The sequence below is a fragment of the Berghia stephanieae genome, chromosome 13, assembly GCF_034508935.2.
Source record: "Berghia stephanieae isolate SIO BIC M18660-M18661 chromosome 13, UCSD_Bste_1.3, whole genome shotgun sequence".
NCBI classification, from domain to species: Eukaryota; Metazoa; Mollusca; class Gastropoda; order Nudibranchia; family Aeolidiidae; genus Berghia; species Berghia stephanieae.
In genome coordinates this window covers 24,581,513-24,596,988 of record NC_088372.1, presented here as the reverse complement: position 1 = coordinate 24,596,988, position 15,476 = coordinate 24,581,513, and the positions used below count along the sequence as shown (strand labels likewise).

Sequence of the window (15,476 nt, the reverse complement as noted above, 5' to 3'; positions counted from 1 at the left end):
ATATTGACAATTTCTATTGGTTATGGTGGAGAATAAAGACAATTTCTATTGGTTATGGTGGAGAATAAAGACAATTTCTATTGGTTATGGTGAAAAATATTGACAATTTCTATTGGTTATGGTGGGAAATATTGACAATTTCTATTGGTTATGGTGGAGAATAAAGACAATTTCTGTTGGTTATGATGGGAAATATTGACAATTTCTATTGGTTATGGTGGGGAATATTGACAATTTCTATTGGTTATGGTGGAGAATAAAGACAATTTATATTGGTTATGGTGGGTAATATTGACAATTTCTATTGGTTATGGTGGAGAATAAATACAATTTATATTGTATTGGTTATGGTGAAGAATAAAGACAATTTCTATTGGTTATGGTGAAAAATATTGACAATTTCTATTGGTTATGGTGGGAAATATTGACAATTTCTATTGGTTATGGTGGAGAATAAAGACAATTTCTATTGGTTATGATGGGAAATATTGACAATTTCTATTGGTTATTGTGGGGAATATTGACAATTTCTATAGGTTATGGTGGAGAATAAAGACAATTTCTATTGGTTATGGTGGGGAATTGACAATTTCTATTGGTTATGGTGGAGAATAAAGACAATTTCTATTGGTTATGGTGGAGAATAAAGACAATTTCTATTGGTTATGGTGAAAAATATTGACAATTTCTATTGGTTATGGTGGGAAATATTGAGAATTTCTATTGGTTATGATGGGGAATATTGACAATTTCTATTAGTTATGGTGGGAAATATTGACAATTTCTATTGGTTATGGTGGAGAATAAAGATAATTTCTATTGGTTATGGTGGGAAATATTGACAATTTCTATTAGTTATAGTGGAGAATAAAGACAAGTTCTTACATTGCAATCAAATTAAAGTTCCTATTTTTTAAAAATTATATTAGTAATAAATAACAATGTAAAATAAAATGGAAGCTTCAATTGAATAAACAAAAGAGATAATGTGGATGTTTCGGGTTACTCCTTTATCAACAAAACACGATGAATGAAACAGGAAACACTACAGCCGATTGAGAATTGTGAGCATGGCGTTGTTGTTAATGGGAATAAACAAAACAATGTTGAGACGGGAAATAAATAGTATGCAATAATAAGGGGCAGCCTGGCCCAGCGGTACGGTCTTTGCTTCGTATCCTAAAGGTACCGAGTTCGACTACCCGCCTCATTGTGTAGCCTTGAGCAAGTCACCTCGCCTTAACTCAATTTGCGGTGCTGCAGTGCAGCTGACTCCTTGGTTATTCCAGTCTTCCCTTGAGATAGTCCCTAAAGACAAATTTCCCTTTGCAGATGAATAAAGGGAGTGTGTTAGGGTTTTTTATTTATTTTTTTTTTGTTTTTGTTTTGTTTGCTTTTTGATTTGTTTTGTTTTGTTTATTACAACAGTGAGACCATAACAATTTTGGTGATGAGACCTGCAAACAAGTACACGTTGACTTCAGCTTGAAATTCAAATTTAAACAGAAGTTTTATCTGCCACAATACAATATTGAAGATACTGGACACGGTTTTGTCAATTTTATAACTTTTACCTCTTTTCATCTCCAGAGCGGTGACATCACAGATATCAAAAAGTTCTGGAACCCAAAGCTGTACATCGAGAACAGTTATGGCGATCCCAAGGAAATGTTTCGTTACAGAGTCATATTCAACGACAAGGGTGAGGCATTCATGTCTGAGAAAAGGACAGTGAAAGGCACGTTCATGGAAAACCTCGAGTTGGACGATTTTCCTTTCGACGTGCAGGTACGAGTCATTGGCGGTTCTTTTAGTTATTAGAGAGAGAATGTCATGCTGGTTATGCGCATGCGTCTCTCGTCCTCGTTTCCGGTGAAAGCGGCTTGAGACACTTCACCGAAAGCGAGGACGAGATGCGCAAAACCAAATTGACGTTCTCTCTGTAAGGTGACGTCCGATCAAGGGACGTTACTCTTCCGCTAATCTCATTCCCTATAGGGCACAATCCACTAAACATGCTGAAAGCACTTTACAAAGAGTCCCTGGCCAACATGTAGAACGCCTTATCTCTGTCTCCTTTGTTTTCCATTAATTTTTCCTTCAAGTATTGACTTCTGGAGACAGTTAGTTGTAGCGTTGTACCCCAACTTTATGTACTTTACAGTCTCCAGAAGTACTTTATTTCTGATATTTAGTTCATCCAATAACATTCTGTTTGATAATTTCTCTTTCCATTACACCTTTCCCATCCGTCTATAGCACCACATTTCAAAAACATCGATTCGTTTTTGTGCGACTATGTGGTCTTGTGGTATGACACTCGCTTCCGATCGGAAGGTTCTGGCTGGGTTCGAGCCTCGCTTGGCGGATAGTTGAGTCCTTGGAAAAGGCCCTTTACTCACACTCTCTCGTCGTACTCATGTGTAAAATGAGTGCATGGCCATCAACAGCATTGCCTCTGTCAACAACAAAAAATTGTAATATCGCCTAACAGGCGTCATGTCCCGTTGTAAATGTTTCGTGTCGCTGTTGCTCAGGGACCCTTTGTAACCCGCTTTTTAGCACGTTTAGTGGATATTGCTCTATATAAAAGCTCAAGTTGTTTTGTTTTGTTTTGTTTGGTTTGGGGGGGGGGGTTGTTTTTTTTTTCTTTCTTTAAATATTTTCTGCGGAATGCTACACGTTCTGTGGCGAAAGCGAATTAATCCTGTATTTACGCACTTTACCGTTCCTGAACTTGCTCATGTTGGCTTTGGCCACGGTGCCAAAACAAAAAATGAACACAAAACAGAAAAAAAACAACAGTTGATTATCATTACCTTTTGCTGTCATTACGCTTCCAGATCATATAGGTGGTTTCTATTGCAGGCTGAGAACAGAGAGAATTGTATCATAGTTTTCACAACAGGCTTCAATAGTCGTGACGTCACGTCCTTTGTAACTTAGTAACTGGTTCTAAACTATCAAAACAATGGCGGATGCCCTTATGACATACGTCTCCGACGAACATGAAAGAGAAGAAAATCTTTATAAATCTGATCATGTTTTGACTTTTATATACATTCTGATCATATGACATGTGAAAAAGTTCTATGGCCAGCGTGAAGAATAAAAAGTACTGATTTTCTTTGTTTAGAACTAAACTGCTGGTTGCTTGTTGGACGTTACATCAGATTATTGAATCCTATTGCAGGTTGTGAACAGAACGGTTGACGTGTACTAATTTGTAGGTCTATAATGTTAAGGTCTGATTGTTGTAATAGAAATAATATCAAGCCTACGCAAAATACAGTCCATTACAACCTTGTTAAAACAGGCCTCTGATTGTGTCCGGTTATCAGACCTGTAAATATATGCACGTTGACCCCTGCCCCCCCCCCATCCCCACACAAGTAATTTAAATCAGAAATGTGTCATAAACGTTGTAACAATACATGCGTGGTAGAGTTATTGAGTCTTTAAAGAACACCCATAAGGTGCACAGTTTGATGCCTCAGCTCTGCTTTTTGACATTTTAAGCAAGTTACGTAATCCTTTTTCACTTTTCAGAGCTGCACTGTGCCGGACAAATAAACAAACCATTTCGGTCTTCTCATAGAATGAATATTTTTAAAACAATCACAAAAAAAAAATCTTTGATCTTTTACTATAACGGCCAAAATTTGAGATCTTTTATCCTATCAGAGCCATTCAGCCCATGGAGCCGGAGTTTATCCCGGTTTCTATAGCGTGAGACGGACAAAAGCAATTGCTTGCTATCCTTTTGATAGGACGCTTGTCTATCGCAAAGTTCTTTCCGCCAAATCTAACAGACTCAATAGCCATTCACTGATGGCAGGACAGGAGTGTCAGAAAAAAAATCTCGACTGCACCTGGGATCGATCTCGGTCCGTTTGCGTGTGAAGCGAGTGCTCTACCAACTGAGCTATCGGCCCCCCATCCCCTAAATCCTATGTACCTGATGTATCAAAGCAGCTATTCTTTATATAACAACAAGGAATGCATGAAGTGAGTAGAAAAGTGCCAGAAGACAATAGAGAAATTGGCCAGAAAACTAGTCCTTCAAATATAGATCGATTTAAATGACCCTCATCTTGGCAAAAAAAAAACTCTCAAACCTGGGACTTTGCAAAGTGCCAGGTTTGAGTGTTTTTGCCAAGATGAGGGTCATTTAATTCGATCGATATTTGAAGTGTTCTGGATTGGTAAACTGTCTAAACTATAATTAAGAAAATGTGTGGATCGGGCACTTGTATCAATAATGATGAGAAAAATATGGTATGGAAAAGTGCCAGATGAAAGCAGAGAATCTTAAAATGTCACGGGGTCAGTGCCAACTCAGAGTCCAGTTGACACGACACCCTCCGCCTGGCCGAGAGAGATAGAGAGAGAGTGAGAGAGAGAGAGAGAGAGAGAGAGAGAGAGAAAGAGGACAGCCGACTGAGCTATCCAACGACACTGTCTGTCCTCTCTGTCTCTCTCTCTCTCTCTCTCTCTCTCTCTCTCTCTCTCTCTCTCTTTCACTCTCTCTCTCTCTCTCTCGGCCAGGCGGAGGGTGTCGTGTCAATTGGATCCTGAGCTTGGCACTGACCCCATGACTTTCTATTCTCTGTTGTCATCTGACACTTCTCACATACCCTATTTTTCTCATCATTATATGCCTAAAATATACTTGGAATACCAAGAATCTTTGAATCTTACGTTTAATCAACCATCTTTAACAACTCACACATCCCCAGGACCTGACAGTGACGGTGGCTTCTTTGTATCTTTAAATCTTTGAATATGTGATTTTTTAAATATTTGAATTGAATCATTGAATCTTCGAATTAAAATCGTTGAATATTTGAATCTTTTAATATGTGAATTGAATCACTGAATCTTCGAATTAAAATCTTTGAATATTTGAATCTTTTAATATTTAAATTGAATCTTTGAATTATCGAATCTTTGTGTCTTTGAATCTTTGAATATTTAAATCCTTGAATCAATGAATCATTGAATCGTCCAACCCTTGAATCTTACCCTTAACCAACCATCTTTAACAATTCACACATTATCCCCAGGACCTGACAGTGACGGTGGCTTCCGAGTTCCCCTGTAACGAGGTGGAGATCATCGAAGACTACGAGAACCGACACATGGTCAACAAGCAGAGCTTCGTGGACGAGCAGGAATGGCACCTCTACGGCCATACGGAATGTATAAGACGGGAGTTGATGATAGATCAGTTTGACCCGAACGCCAGGCGATCGGCAATCTCCGTCAAATGTCGGGCTGCCCGACGGCCCGGCTATTTTATCTGGAATATTTTTATGGTCACTGTAAGTAATAAGGTAGAGAAGTCGGTGTGACGTCACACCTTCTACTCTTCCGGTTCGAAAATTCCTGAAAGTGTGTATGCAGAGCTGCCTAACTGAAATTTCAGAAATTCGTAGTTTCCAAGGGGAAAAAATAAAAGTCACCATAAAAATAGTTTACAAATTATAATTTGCCCTCAAAATGATAAAAAAAAATATCCTTTAGGTTGTCTGGAAAAACACTTTCCTTTTCAATAAGATTTATTGAGTCAAAGACTTACTTATCCAAACCAGCGACCACCTGAGCTCTGGCCCTTCGGTTTTGTGCCATGACGTAGAAGTTAGACGTCTTTTGTAGTTGTTCCAGATGACTATAAAGTGTGTTACTGATGCTTGGATTTGAGTCGAAGACACATTTGAAGCTCTGCAGCCGGAGCCAAAAATTCGTAATTCTGCGAATTTTTCGTAGCACCAGGCAGGTCTGTGTGTATGTAACCAGTCCTTCGAAGGAGGAATAATATTTCATTGGTTTTCATATTGAATCATAAGGTGGTAAAACTATTTTAGTACCATGGATGTATGGACATATTCTTATGATTTTGTGGCGTAAAAGAGTGAGGATGGATGAGCTTTATTGACGACCAGCATTATGTTTAGACTAGAAAATAAGATGTCATCACTCTGAAACCAGACGATCAGTTGCACATGGCATTTATCCAGTCCTCTGAAAGAGTGGTTTTACACTTTCAATGAGATTGGGACTAGAATTTTGACATCACAGTTTTTATCCCTGTTGAGTGAGAGTATTTTATGGATGACAATAAAGAATGAAGTGAGTAGAAAAGTGCCAGAAGACAATAGAGAATACAACAAACTTCGCGGTTGATTTATTGAGTCTTTAAATAACACCCGTCATGTGCACAGTTTGATTCCTCAGCTCTGCCTTTTGACAAGTCACGCACGTAGCCCTATTTCACTTTTCGGCGCTGCACTGCGACAGACAAATATATCGAACTCACGACCTTAATATTACGAAAACTCCGCCTGGCTGGGGAGAGGGTAGCACTACTCTCAGAGCTATCCACCACTGCTAGGCGAAGCTGTCGTACTAGTAAGGTCGTGGGTTCGAGCCCCGATTGCCCCGAAGTTCTTAATTCTCTATTGTCTTTTGGCACTTTTCTACTCACTTCATTCTTTGTAATTATCAACATAATTAACTTCACCACTAACTTTTCTGAAGTACTATTTTAATAGACGACAACTTATTGATATTCGTGATCACTTCAAAACATTATATGGCGAGTTAGATGCTCGGAATAGGGGACAAAAATGTGATGTCAAACACTGGTTCCAATCTCCTTGGAAGCGTGAAACAAGTCCACACCGGAGGACTAAATACATACAATGTTCATCTGATCTTCTGGTTTCATACTGATGGCACAGTATTTTCTCCTTGCCTAAATAAATGCTGGTCGTCAATAATGACCATCCACCCACTCTCCTTTATGCCCTTCAACCATAAGAATTTGTCTATACATTCTGCTACTATAATAATAATAGTTTTGCCACCTTTTGAATTGATATGTAACCTATTCATTGTTTATTGATTGCCGGATGACGGGTTACACTTTCGAGGAGTTTTTAACTGGAAGAGAGGAAAGTGTGACGTCACGAATTCTGCATCCCATTTACCTGTCAAACGTTTTCTTGTTTCATAACACTGACCCAGAAATGTTACATAGTGGGCAGGGAGGTACTTGCTGTGTCTTCTATCCCCCTGTATCTGTTTTCCAACTTGCTTTCTGTCTTTGTCTTGGAATGAGATTACTTGGTTTTGTCCTAACCCTGGCCAGAGTTCTTGGCTGGGAGGGAAACGATCAAATGCATAGTTATTGTTTTGGGAGATGATATTTTTTTCCTTGTAAATCATCTCTCTGTTATGTATTATTATATTTGTTATTTTGAATGTTCCTCGTATAATGTAAGCATTTGAGTGTATTCCTCTTTGTTGGATTTTGTGCTTGTGTCCGGATGATCACTTATATGTGATCTCAAACTGAGTACATTGGTGGTATGCTCTTGGAATCTACATCTGATCCCTATTGTTCCCAGTTCCCCTATGTCTTACTTTTTTTAAATTGTAATTCTAGATCCTTTTACTATCCCATTTTCTTCCTTTTTACTGGTGCTGATATAACCTAAATGTGTTGCAAGCGCCGTAAAACCCTTAAAAACATAAAACAAAAACAGAAATGTTATATTCTTTAACAAAGCGCTTTAATATAGCGCAATATCCACTAAACATGATCAAAGCGCTTTCCAGGGAGCCCTGGCCAACAGCAACATTTCACATTTAGGACAAGACATGACGCCTGTTAGGCGATATTACATATATTTTCTGACATAGACAACGCTGTTTACGGCCAGGTACTCATTTCACACCTGAGTACAGTGAAAGAATGTGAGTAAAGAGCCTTCTCCAATGGCTCAACTATGCGTTGAGCGTGGCTCGAACCCAATACCTTCCAATCCGAAAGCGAGTGTCATACCACTAGGCCACATTTTGGCAGCTTGGCTCAGCGGTATAATCTTTGAACTTTCCGCTACGTTTTGTAAAGCACTTGCATTATACCCAAAGGGATCGAGATCGATTCCGGGTGCATTTGTTTTTATTTTTCCTGTCTACCCAGCATTGAATTGGGCAGCTGGGTCTGTTAGATCTGGCGGAAAGTTCCTGTCTACACAGCATTGAAGTGGGCAGCTGGCTCTGTTAGATCTGGCGGAAAGTTCCTGTCTACCCAGCATTGAATTGGGCAGCTGGGTCTGTTAGATCTGGCGGAAAGTACTTTGCGATAGACTTGCGTCCTATAGAAAGGATAGCAAGCAATTGCTATTGTCCGTTTCACGCTATAGAATCCGGGATCAACTCCGGTTCCATGAGCATAATGGCTCTGAAGTACTACTTTTATTTATTTATTTGTTTATTTATTTATCTATTCATTTATGTAATCAATTTGGCTTGGCTCAGAGGCACGGTCTTTGCTCGTACCCAAAAGGTACCGAGTTCGACTACCCACCGCACTGTTTGGCCTTGAGCAAGTCACCTATCCCAACCTACGCCCACTTTGCGACGCTGCTCTGCGGCTGACGCCTGGGTTATTCCATTCTTCCCTTGGAATAGACCCTAAAGATAAATTTCCCCTTAGGAATGAATAAAGGGAATTATTATTAATTTATCTAATCTACTTTTGTCTTGCCCACAGTTTCTGATATGCAGCCTGTCATTCGCCACGTTTTCAGTGGACAAAAAACTTCCTCAGAATCGCCTCCAGTTGTCTTTCACCCTTATCCTGACTTCAGTTGCATTCAAATCAGTCGTCAATCAAAGCTTACCCCGGATATCATATCTTACCTATATGGTAAGGAGAATTATGTAATATTTTTCTTCTCGATCTCATTAATGTCAATATAAAATCTTAACTCTTTATTTCTCCTTTCTCTCCATCTTTCTCTCGTCCCCACCCCCTCTCTTTTCTCTCTCTCTCTCTCTCTCTCTCTCTCTCTTTCTCTCTCTCTCTCTTTCTCTCTCTCTCTCTCTCTCTCTCTCTCTCTCTAAGGGCCCCTTGTAAAGATCTTTGAGCACGTTTAGTTGATATTGCACTATATAAATGCTCATTTATTATTATTATTATTATTATTATTATTATTAGTAGTAGTAGTAGTAGTAGTAGTAGTAGTAGTAGTAGTAGTAGTAGTAGTAGTAGTAGTAGTAGTTGTTGTTGTTGTTGTTGTTGTAGTTGTAGTTGTAGTTGTAGTAGTAGTAGTAGTAGTAACATCATCATCATCATCATCATCATCGTCGTCGTCGTCGTCGTCATCATCATCATCATTATTATTATTAGCAGTCTGGCGGATGTTATGAGTTTGTTTTGTTTTGTTTCATGAAGTACATAGCATCAATAAATACTCCATATTTAGTTTAGTTGTTGTGTTGTCTTCCCCAGGATAAATACATTCTCACGTCCATGGTGATGTTGTCTGCCGTGTGCTGTTGGCACGGCATCGTAACCACTTTGTTACATGACAGGTCTTCGGCAGACTACATAGAGACGATCGTGTTGGGGTGTCTAGGCGTCATTTACGTTCTCTACAATGTCGGATTCTGTATCATGATTTATATATTCGTAAGTTGTAGAACCCTTATGTAAGATATGTGAATGTTACGATATCACTCCATTAATTCACTCAATCCTTGAGATTTTTGCTACTTTTCAAAATAGGAAGAAATGTGTTAAAAATGGGCATGTCCATAGATAGTTTTATTCAATTACCATTAACATGTATGAACTAAAAAACACTAACTTTGATATTACGCCTATAATTTGTCTCAGAAAAATGTAATAAATAGGCATGGGGTAAAAGTAGCCCGGGTAAACGATGGATATAGTCGGTGTTGGGGTTGAGTGAGTTAAAAAGGAAGGAATGCCAACGACAAGTGGTGAAAGATAAGACGATTTAATATAAAAAAGCGACTGTTACTACTGTTAACTGTTACTCTAATCGGAGGTAGGGAACAGGAAAAGTAAACAATATAAGAAGTGGCCAGATAATTTAAGGAGATATCAACCAAACACTCTTGGACGCCACACCTTTTTAATCAGTAAACTACCATTCTCTGGAAAATCAAATATTGAAATATTTGGCCCAAAAGAATCGTCCTTCAAGTATCGTTCGATTTAAATGGCACTCATATTGGCAAAGAGTCGCAATTCTGAAAACTCGCGAAGTCCCAGGTTTGAGAGTGTTTGCCTAAGATGAGTGTCATTTAAATGGATCGATGTTTGAAGGACGAATTTTCTGGCCAAAAATGTTTCATACATGTTTTTGAAGAGAACAGCGGTTAGTTCAATAGTTAATGTTGTGAAATTGTGTTTTAGTGAAAAGTAATTCACCGCCGTTTGTCCTAGACGACAATAGATAGAGATTTATCCCGGTTTCAATAAGGTGAATGCGGTTTTCACAGATTCTGTCCCTCAGTTTAACCAACACAGTGAATACTTTTAAGAGGACAGCACACATGTCAACACTTTTTTTAGGGCTCGATTAAATCTGCAAGTGAACAAAACTCACAAAATCACTTTTTTAAACAAGCCTTTACACCGAGATACCAGTCCCGTGTGAAGATGTCATTGTAATTTGGCTTTGTCCATAAATTAAGGGACTGAATTTAGTAGATGTTGCATTCTCTCAAAAGCGTGAAATGGACAATGGAAATTATTTTCTACCCTTCAGATAGAGCGCTAATCTATCGCAAAGTACTTTCTGCCACATCTGATTGATCCACCGTCTCAAATCGGTATGATGTCGGAGTGATCTTGGTGGTGGAAATTGAATTTAAAACCACAAATACATGACATAGCCTTACAAAAAGGTGGACAGTGGCTATCGAGAGTGATGGAGACTATGTTTAGTTATGATGCATGGTATTGATTCAATTTGATTTAAAGTAATAAGCAGAGTCCCATTACTTTTTGACAAGTACTCATCTTACACCTGATTACGATGAGACAATGTGAGGAAAGAGCCTTTTCCATGGACTCAACTATGCGCCGAGCTAGACTCGAACCCAGGCCCTTCCAACCGAAAGCGAGTGTCATACCACTAGACCAACATAGCTGCATAAATCATAGTTAAAGATCTGAAAAAGTGAGTTTATAATATATGAAACAATGCCGACACGGCAAGACAGAAAAATACAAGAAAAACAACCATATCCCATAAAACCAGTCTGCTTCGTGGATTCTAATTTTTGGGATGTTTTTTTATCTTCCTTTTTTCTGTCACCTTTCATACAGATGATTTAGATCTTTACCTTAAACCAGTGCCTTCTCCTTTTTAAAAAAGTGCGCATGAAACAGTGCCAGACAAAACAAGAAAGAAAAATACAAGATAACAAAAAAAAAACACCCCATACAATGTCAGATTTGGACAAATCCTGTTATTTACACAATCTCTTGTTTTTTCGTTTTTTCTACAGCCTTGTAAGAAACGGCGGACAATGGCTCAACAAGAACGAGAATATGACAAAGTGAGTACAGTTTAACACACGACTCAAGGTAATCTATAGTATATGACAGTAGTTGTAGCTGGGTGGGGTTCCTGACCTCCCACAGTGGGCAAGGAGGTACTAACTGTGTATTCTATCCCCCTATATATCTTTTCCAACTTGCTTTCTATCTTTGTCTTGGAATGAGATTATTTGGCTTTGTCCTGGTCCTGGCCAGATGCCCTAGCTGAGGGGGGAAACAGTCAAATGTATACTTAGTTTTGGGAGATGATATTTTTTCCTTGTAAATCATCTCTCTGTTTATGCACTGTATTATGTTTTCTTTATATTATATATGATTTGTAAAACATTTGAGTGTATTCCAATAGTGGGGACATGTGTTGGTGTCTGGATAAAACTTAGTGATCTCAAACTAAGTACTTTGATAGTGAGCTCTTGGAATCTACATCTGTTTCCTATTTGAACCAATTCCCCTTTGTCTTGCCTTTTCTTGGGTGCTTTAACTCTCTCCTTATCATCCATTTTCAGGATTTTTCCCAAAACTTCACACCCAACTAACATAAAATAGATTTTTTATCACTCAGACATAATAGCAGAAAGTTCTTGCGATACATATCTAATTTCTTTTACAAAACATGCTCTACAACACACTGTTCATTTTCTATAAATTGTATGATGTACAAAAGAAATTTGAATAAGAAAAATGTTGGTTGTATCGTAACGAATGTGACGATTTTCCTATAGTTGGTCAGGAGAGGGTTAATTGTAATTCTAGAACTTTTTACTATCCCATTTTCTTTCTTTTACTGGCGCTATATGATCTTACTGATACTGTGTTGCACACGGCGTAAAACCCTTAAAAACAAACAAAACAGTGGTTGTAAGGACTTGTCAAATTGACATTAATAGCCTCCCATTAACTCTTTCTTTGACATATCCAAAATAATATTATTATTCCAACCATCCCAAAGAAAATCCCTATCATTTCTTAATAAATACGTAATCGTTGAATAATGCTTTGAAAGCGTTAACTCTCTTCTTACCAGATATTTTTAGAATTTCCCCCGAAAATTCACACCCACCCAGCACAAAAATAGACTTTTCTTACTCAAAAAAAAAGTAACAAGTGAGCTCTACAACACATTGTTTAGTATTTACAGCGGTAATCTTAAATTTTGTGATGTACAAGAGAAATTAGAATGAGAAAATTATCGGTTCCATCGTAACCAATGTGACGATTTTCCTGTGGGTGATAAGGAGAGGGTTAAATTAAAAAATAAAAAATCAACGATTTCAGAATATTTTTGCACATTGTAATAGTTTGAAGTAAGATGTATAAAAGACAGCTGATTGGCATTTAAAAATAATCTTATGGTGCGCAGAGACGTCTAAATAACAAATCCAATGTTTTTATTTTAAGGGTCAAACTGTCATTAAGGCATATTAGAGAAAAATACAAATTGAAATACATTTACCATACAATTGGTCACGGAATATCTAAGAAGATTACTGGAGGAGTGGAATAAACGCATTTTTTCATTTCTTTGTATTTATTATACGTGTTACTTTTTATCGGGCAATAACATATACTCCCAAGCTCGTAGTGTTATTTGGCCCAATAAAAAATTATTTTAATAAATAAATAGAAATGAAAGAATCGTATATAATTCTTCTACCCCTCTCCATAAATAATGGCGCCAAACGCGAAACGATATCAAGTTTACATTAGTAATTCGTGACGCCAGATTATCAAGCGTTAACTTATAGCCTGACCGAAGCCTTCCTTAACCTATAACCTGACAGTAGCCTTCGTTAACTTGTAGTCTGACAGTAGCCTTCGTTAACTTGTAGTCTGACAGTCGCCTTCGTTAACTTGTAGTCTGACAGTAGCCTTCGTTAACTTGTAGTCTGACAGTAGCCTTCGTTTACTTGTGTCTGACAGTCGCCTTCGTTAACTTGTAGTCGACCAGTAGCCTTCGTTTACTTGTAGTCTGACAGTCGCCTTCGTTAACTTGTAGTCTGACAGTAGCCTTCGTTAACTTGTAGTCTGACAGTAGCCTTCGTTAACTTGTAGTCTGACAGTTGCCTTCGTTAACTTGTAGTCTGACAGTCGCCTTCGTTAACTTTAATTAAGTTAACCTTCGTTAACTTATAGCTGATATTAGCCGTTCTTAACTTATAGCCTGATATTAGCCTTCGTTAACTTATAGCCTGATATTAGCCTTCGTTAACTTATACCCTGACAGGAGCCTTCCTCAACTTATAGCCTGATATTAGCCTTCGGAGCCTTCCTCAACTTATAGCCTGATATTAGCCTTAGTTAACGTGTAGCCTGACCATAGCTTTGTTAACTTATAGCCTGGCCGTAGTCGTCCTTAAGTCAATGATACTTTATTTTAACAGTCGTCACCCTCTACTATAACGTAATATGTTGGTCAGTGTCATGGTTTTTTTAATATTCGTCACCTGGGTGGGGATCCTGACCTCCCATTGCGGGCAGGGAGGTACATACTGTGTCTTCTATCTCCTTATATCTGTTTTCCAACATGCTTTCTGCCTTTGTCTTGGAATGAGGTTACTTGGTTTTGTCCTGACCCTTTCCGGAGTCCTGGCTGGGAGGGAAACAGTCAAATGCATAGTTATTGTTTTGGGAGATGATATTTTTTTCCTTGTAAATCATCTCTTTGTTATGCATTGTTTTATGTTTAGTATGCATATTATATTATATGATTGGTAAACATTTGAGTGTATTCCTCTTAGTTGGGACCTGTGCTCGTGTCTGGATGAGACTTTTAGGTGATCTCAAATTAAGTACATTGGTGGTATGCTCTTGGAATCTACATCTGATCCCTGTCGTTCTGTTATATAGTCGTTCCCAGTTCCCCTTTGTCTTACTTTCTCTTGGGTGCTTTAATTGTAATTCTAGAACTTTTTACTATCCCATTTTCTTCCTTTTTACTGGCGCTGATATAACCTTAATGTGTTGCAAGCGGCATAAAACCCTTAAAAACAAAAAAAAAAAAACAATATTCGTCACCGTCCACTGTGACGTAATATGCTGGTCAATGTCAGACTTTTAATAGTCATCATCGTCTATTGTGACGTAATACGCTGGTCTGCGACAGGATTTTCCTTTACAGTAAATGCCTGTTTTGGACAATTTATATCTTAATAATAATTTGCTACATTCTTACTATATTAATATGTCAAGCACTCTTTGCATCTTATTTGTACCATAACAACATGAAGAGTACAGAGTAAATACCACAGACGTCCATTATTTAAAAATTGTGAGCCCCCCCCCCCCCCCCCATGGGCGACGCCAGGAGTCCAAATGGCTGCAGTTTTTCCCCTGATTTATTTATTGACAAAGGGGAGACAATCACAAAAACACATCAAAAATAAAACTGGGCATCTGTGGATCCCCCCCCTTTCCCCCAATGTATTCTTCATAAGCTACATTATTTTAATCCTTTACCAGAACGACCCAACCGACCTATTATCCAGCAAGCCACGTAGTAACAACAATAGCCGGACGCCCCATCACCAACTGTCCACCTCATCGTCATCCTCGCGGAATAAATCCCACTAGCATTGTACCATCATAGATAGAAGACATTCAATTATTATTATTTTCAATGTGTTGTCGTTATTTATTATTATCAGCATTGCAAGTCTCGAACTCGAATCAACATCTTAACATTGTTGTTACTGTTTTTAAGTTGTTTGTTTTTGTTTTGTTTATTGTTTTGTTTGTTTGTTTGTGTGTGTATGTGTGTGTGTATGTGTGTGTGTGACGTCACGAGTAGTCCGAATAACACGTATATATATATATATATATATATATATATATATATATATATATATATATATATATATATATATATATTCTCACCTTGTTCTGTTATATTCTCCGACAACGTTGTTTTATCCTCGTCCTTTTGGAATCTTCAGGGAGGTTCTTTAAAAGTCCTAGTGTCTAGGAGGAATGTTGTTGTGTTTGTCTATGAGGAATGTTGTTGTGTTCAGAACACACTTAACACAACAACATTCCTCCCAGACACTAGGACTTTTAAAGAACACTCCTGAAGATTCCAACAGGATGAAAC

General features: G+C 38.1%; 1 protein-coding gene across 1 annotated transcript in view; it reads left to right on the top strand.

The window, feature by feature from the left end:
* The window catches only part of LOC144959257 (gamma-aminobutyric acid receptor subunit gamma-2-like), a 25,598-nt gene extending 10,422 nt beyond the window's left edge, over positions 1 to 15,176 (top strand). The window contains exons 4-9 of the mRNA XM_078891800.1: positions 1,591 to 1,788; positions 5,067 to 5,324; positions 8,564 to 8,719; positions 9,305 to 9,484; positions 11,338 to 11,388; positions 14,849 to 15,176. Coding sequence (XP_078747926.1) covers positions 1,591 to 1,788; positions 5,067 to 5,324; positions 8,564 to 8,719; positions 9,305 to 9,484; positions 11,338 to 11,388; positions 14,849 to 14,959 — 954 coding nt within the window. The 3' untranslated portion in view covers positions 14,960 to 15,176. The remainder of the gene's footprint in view (positions 1 to 1,590; positions 1,789 to 5,066; positions 5,325 to 8,563; positions 8,720 to 9,304; positions 9,485 to 11,337; positions 11,389 to 14,848) is intronic.
* Positions 15,177 to 15,476: the final 300 nt, after the last annotated feature.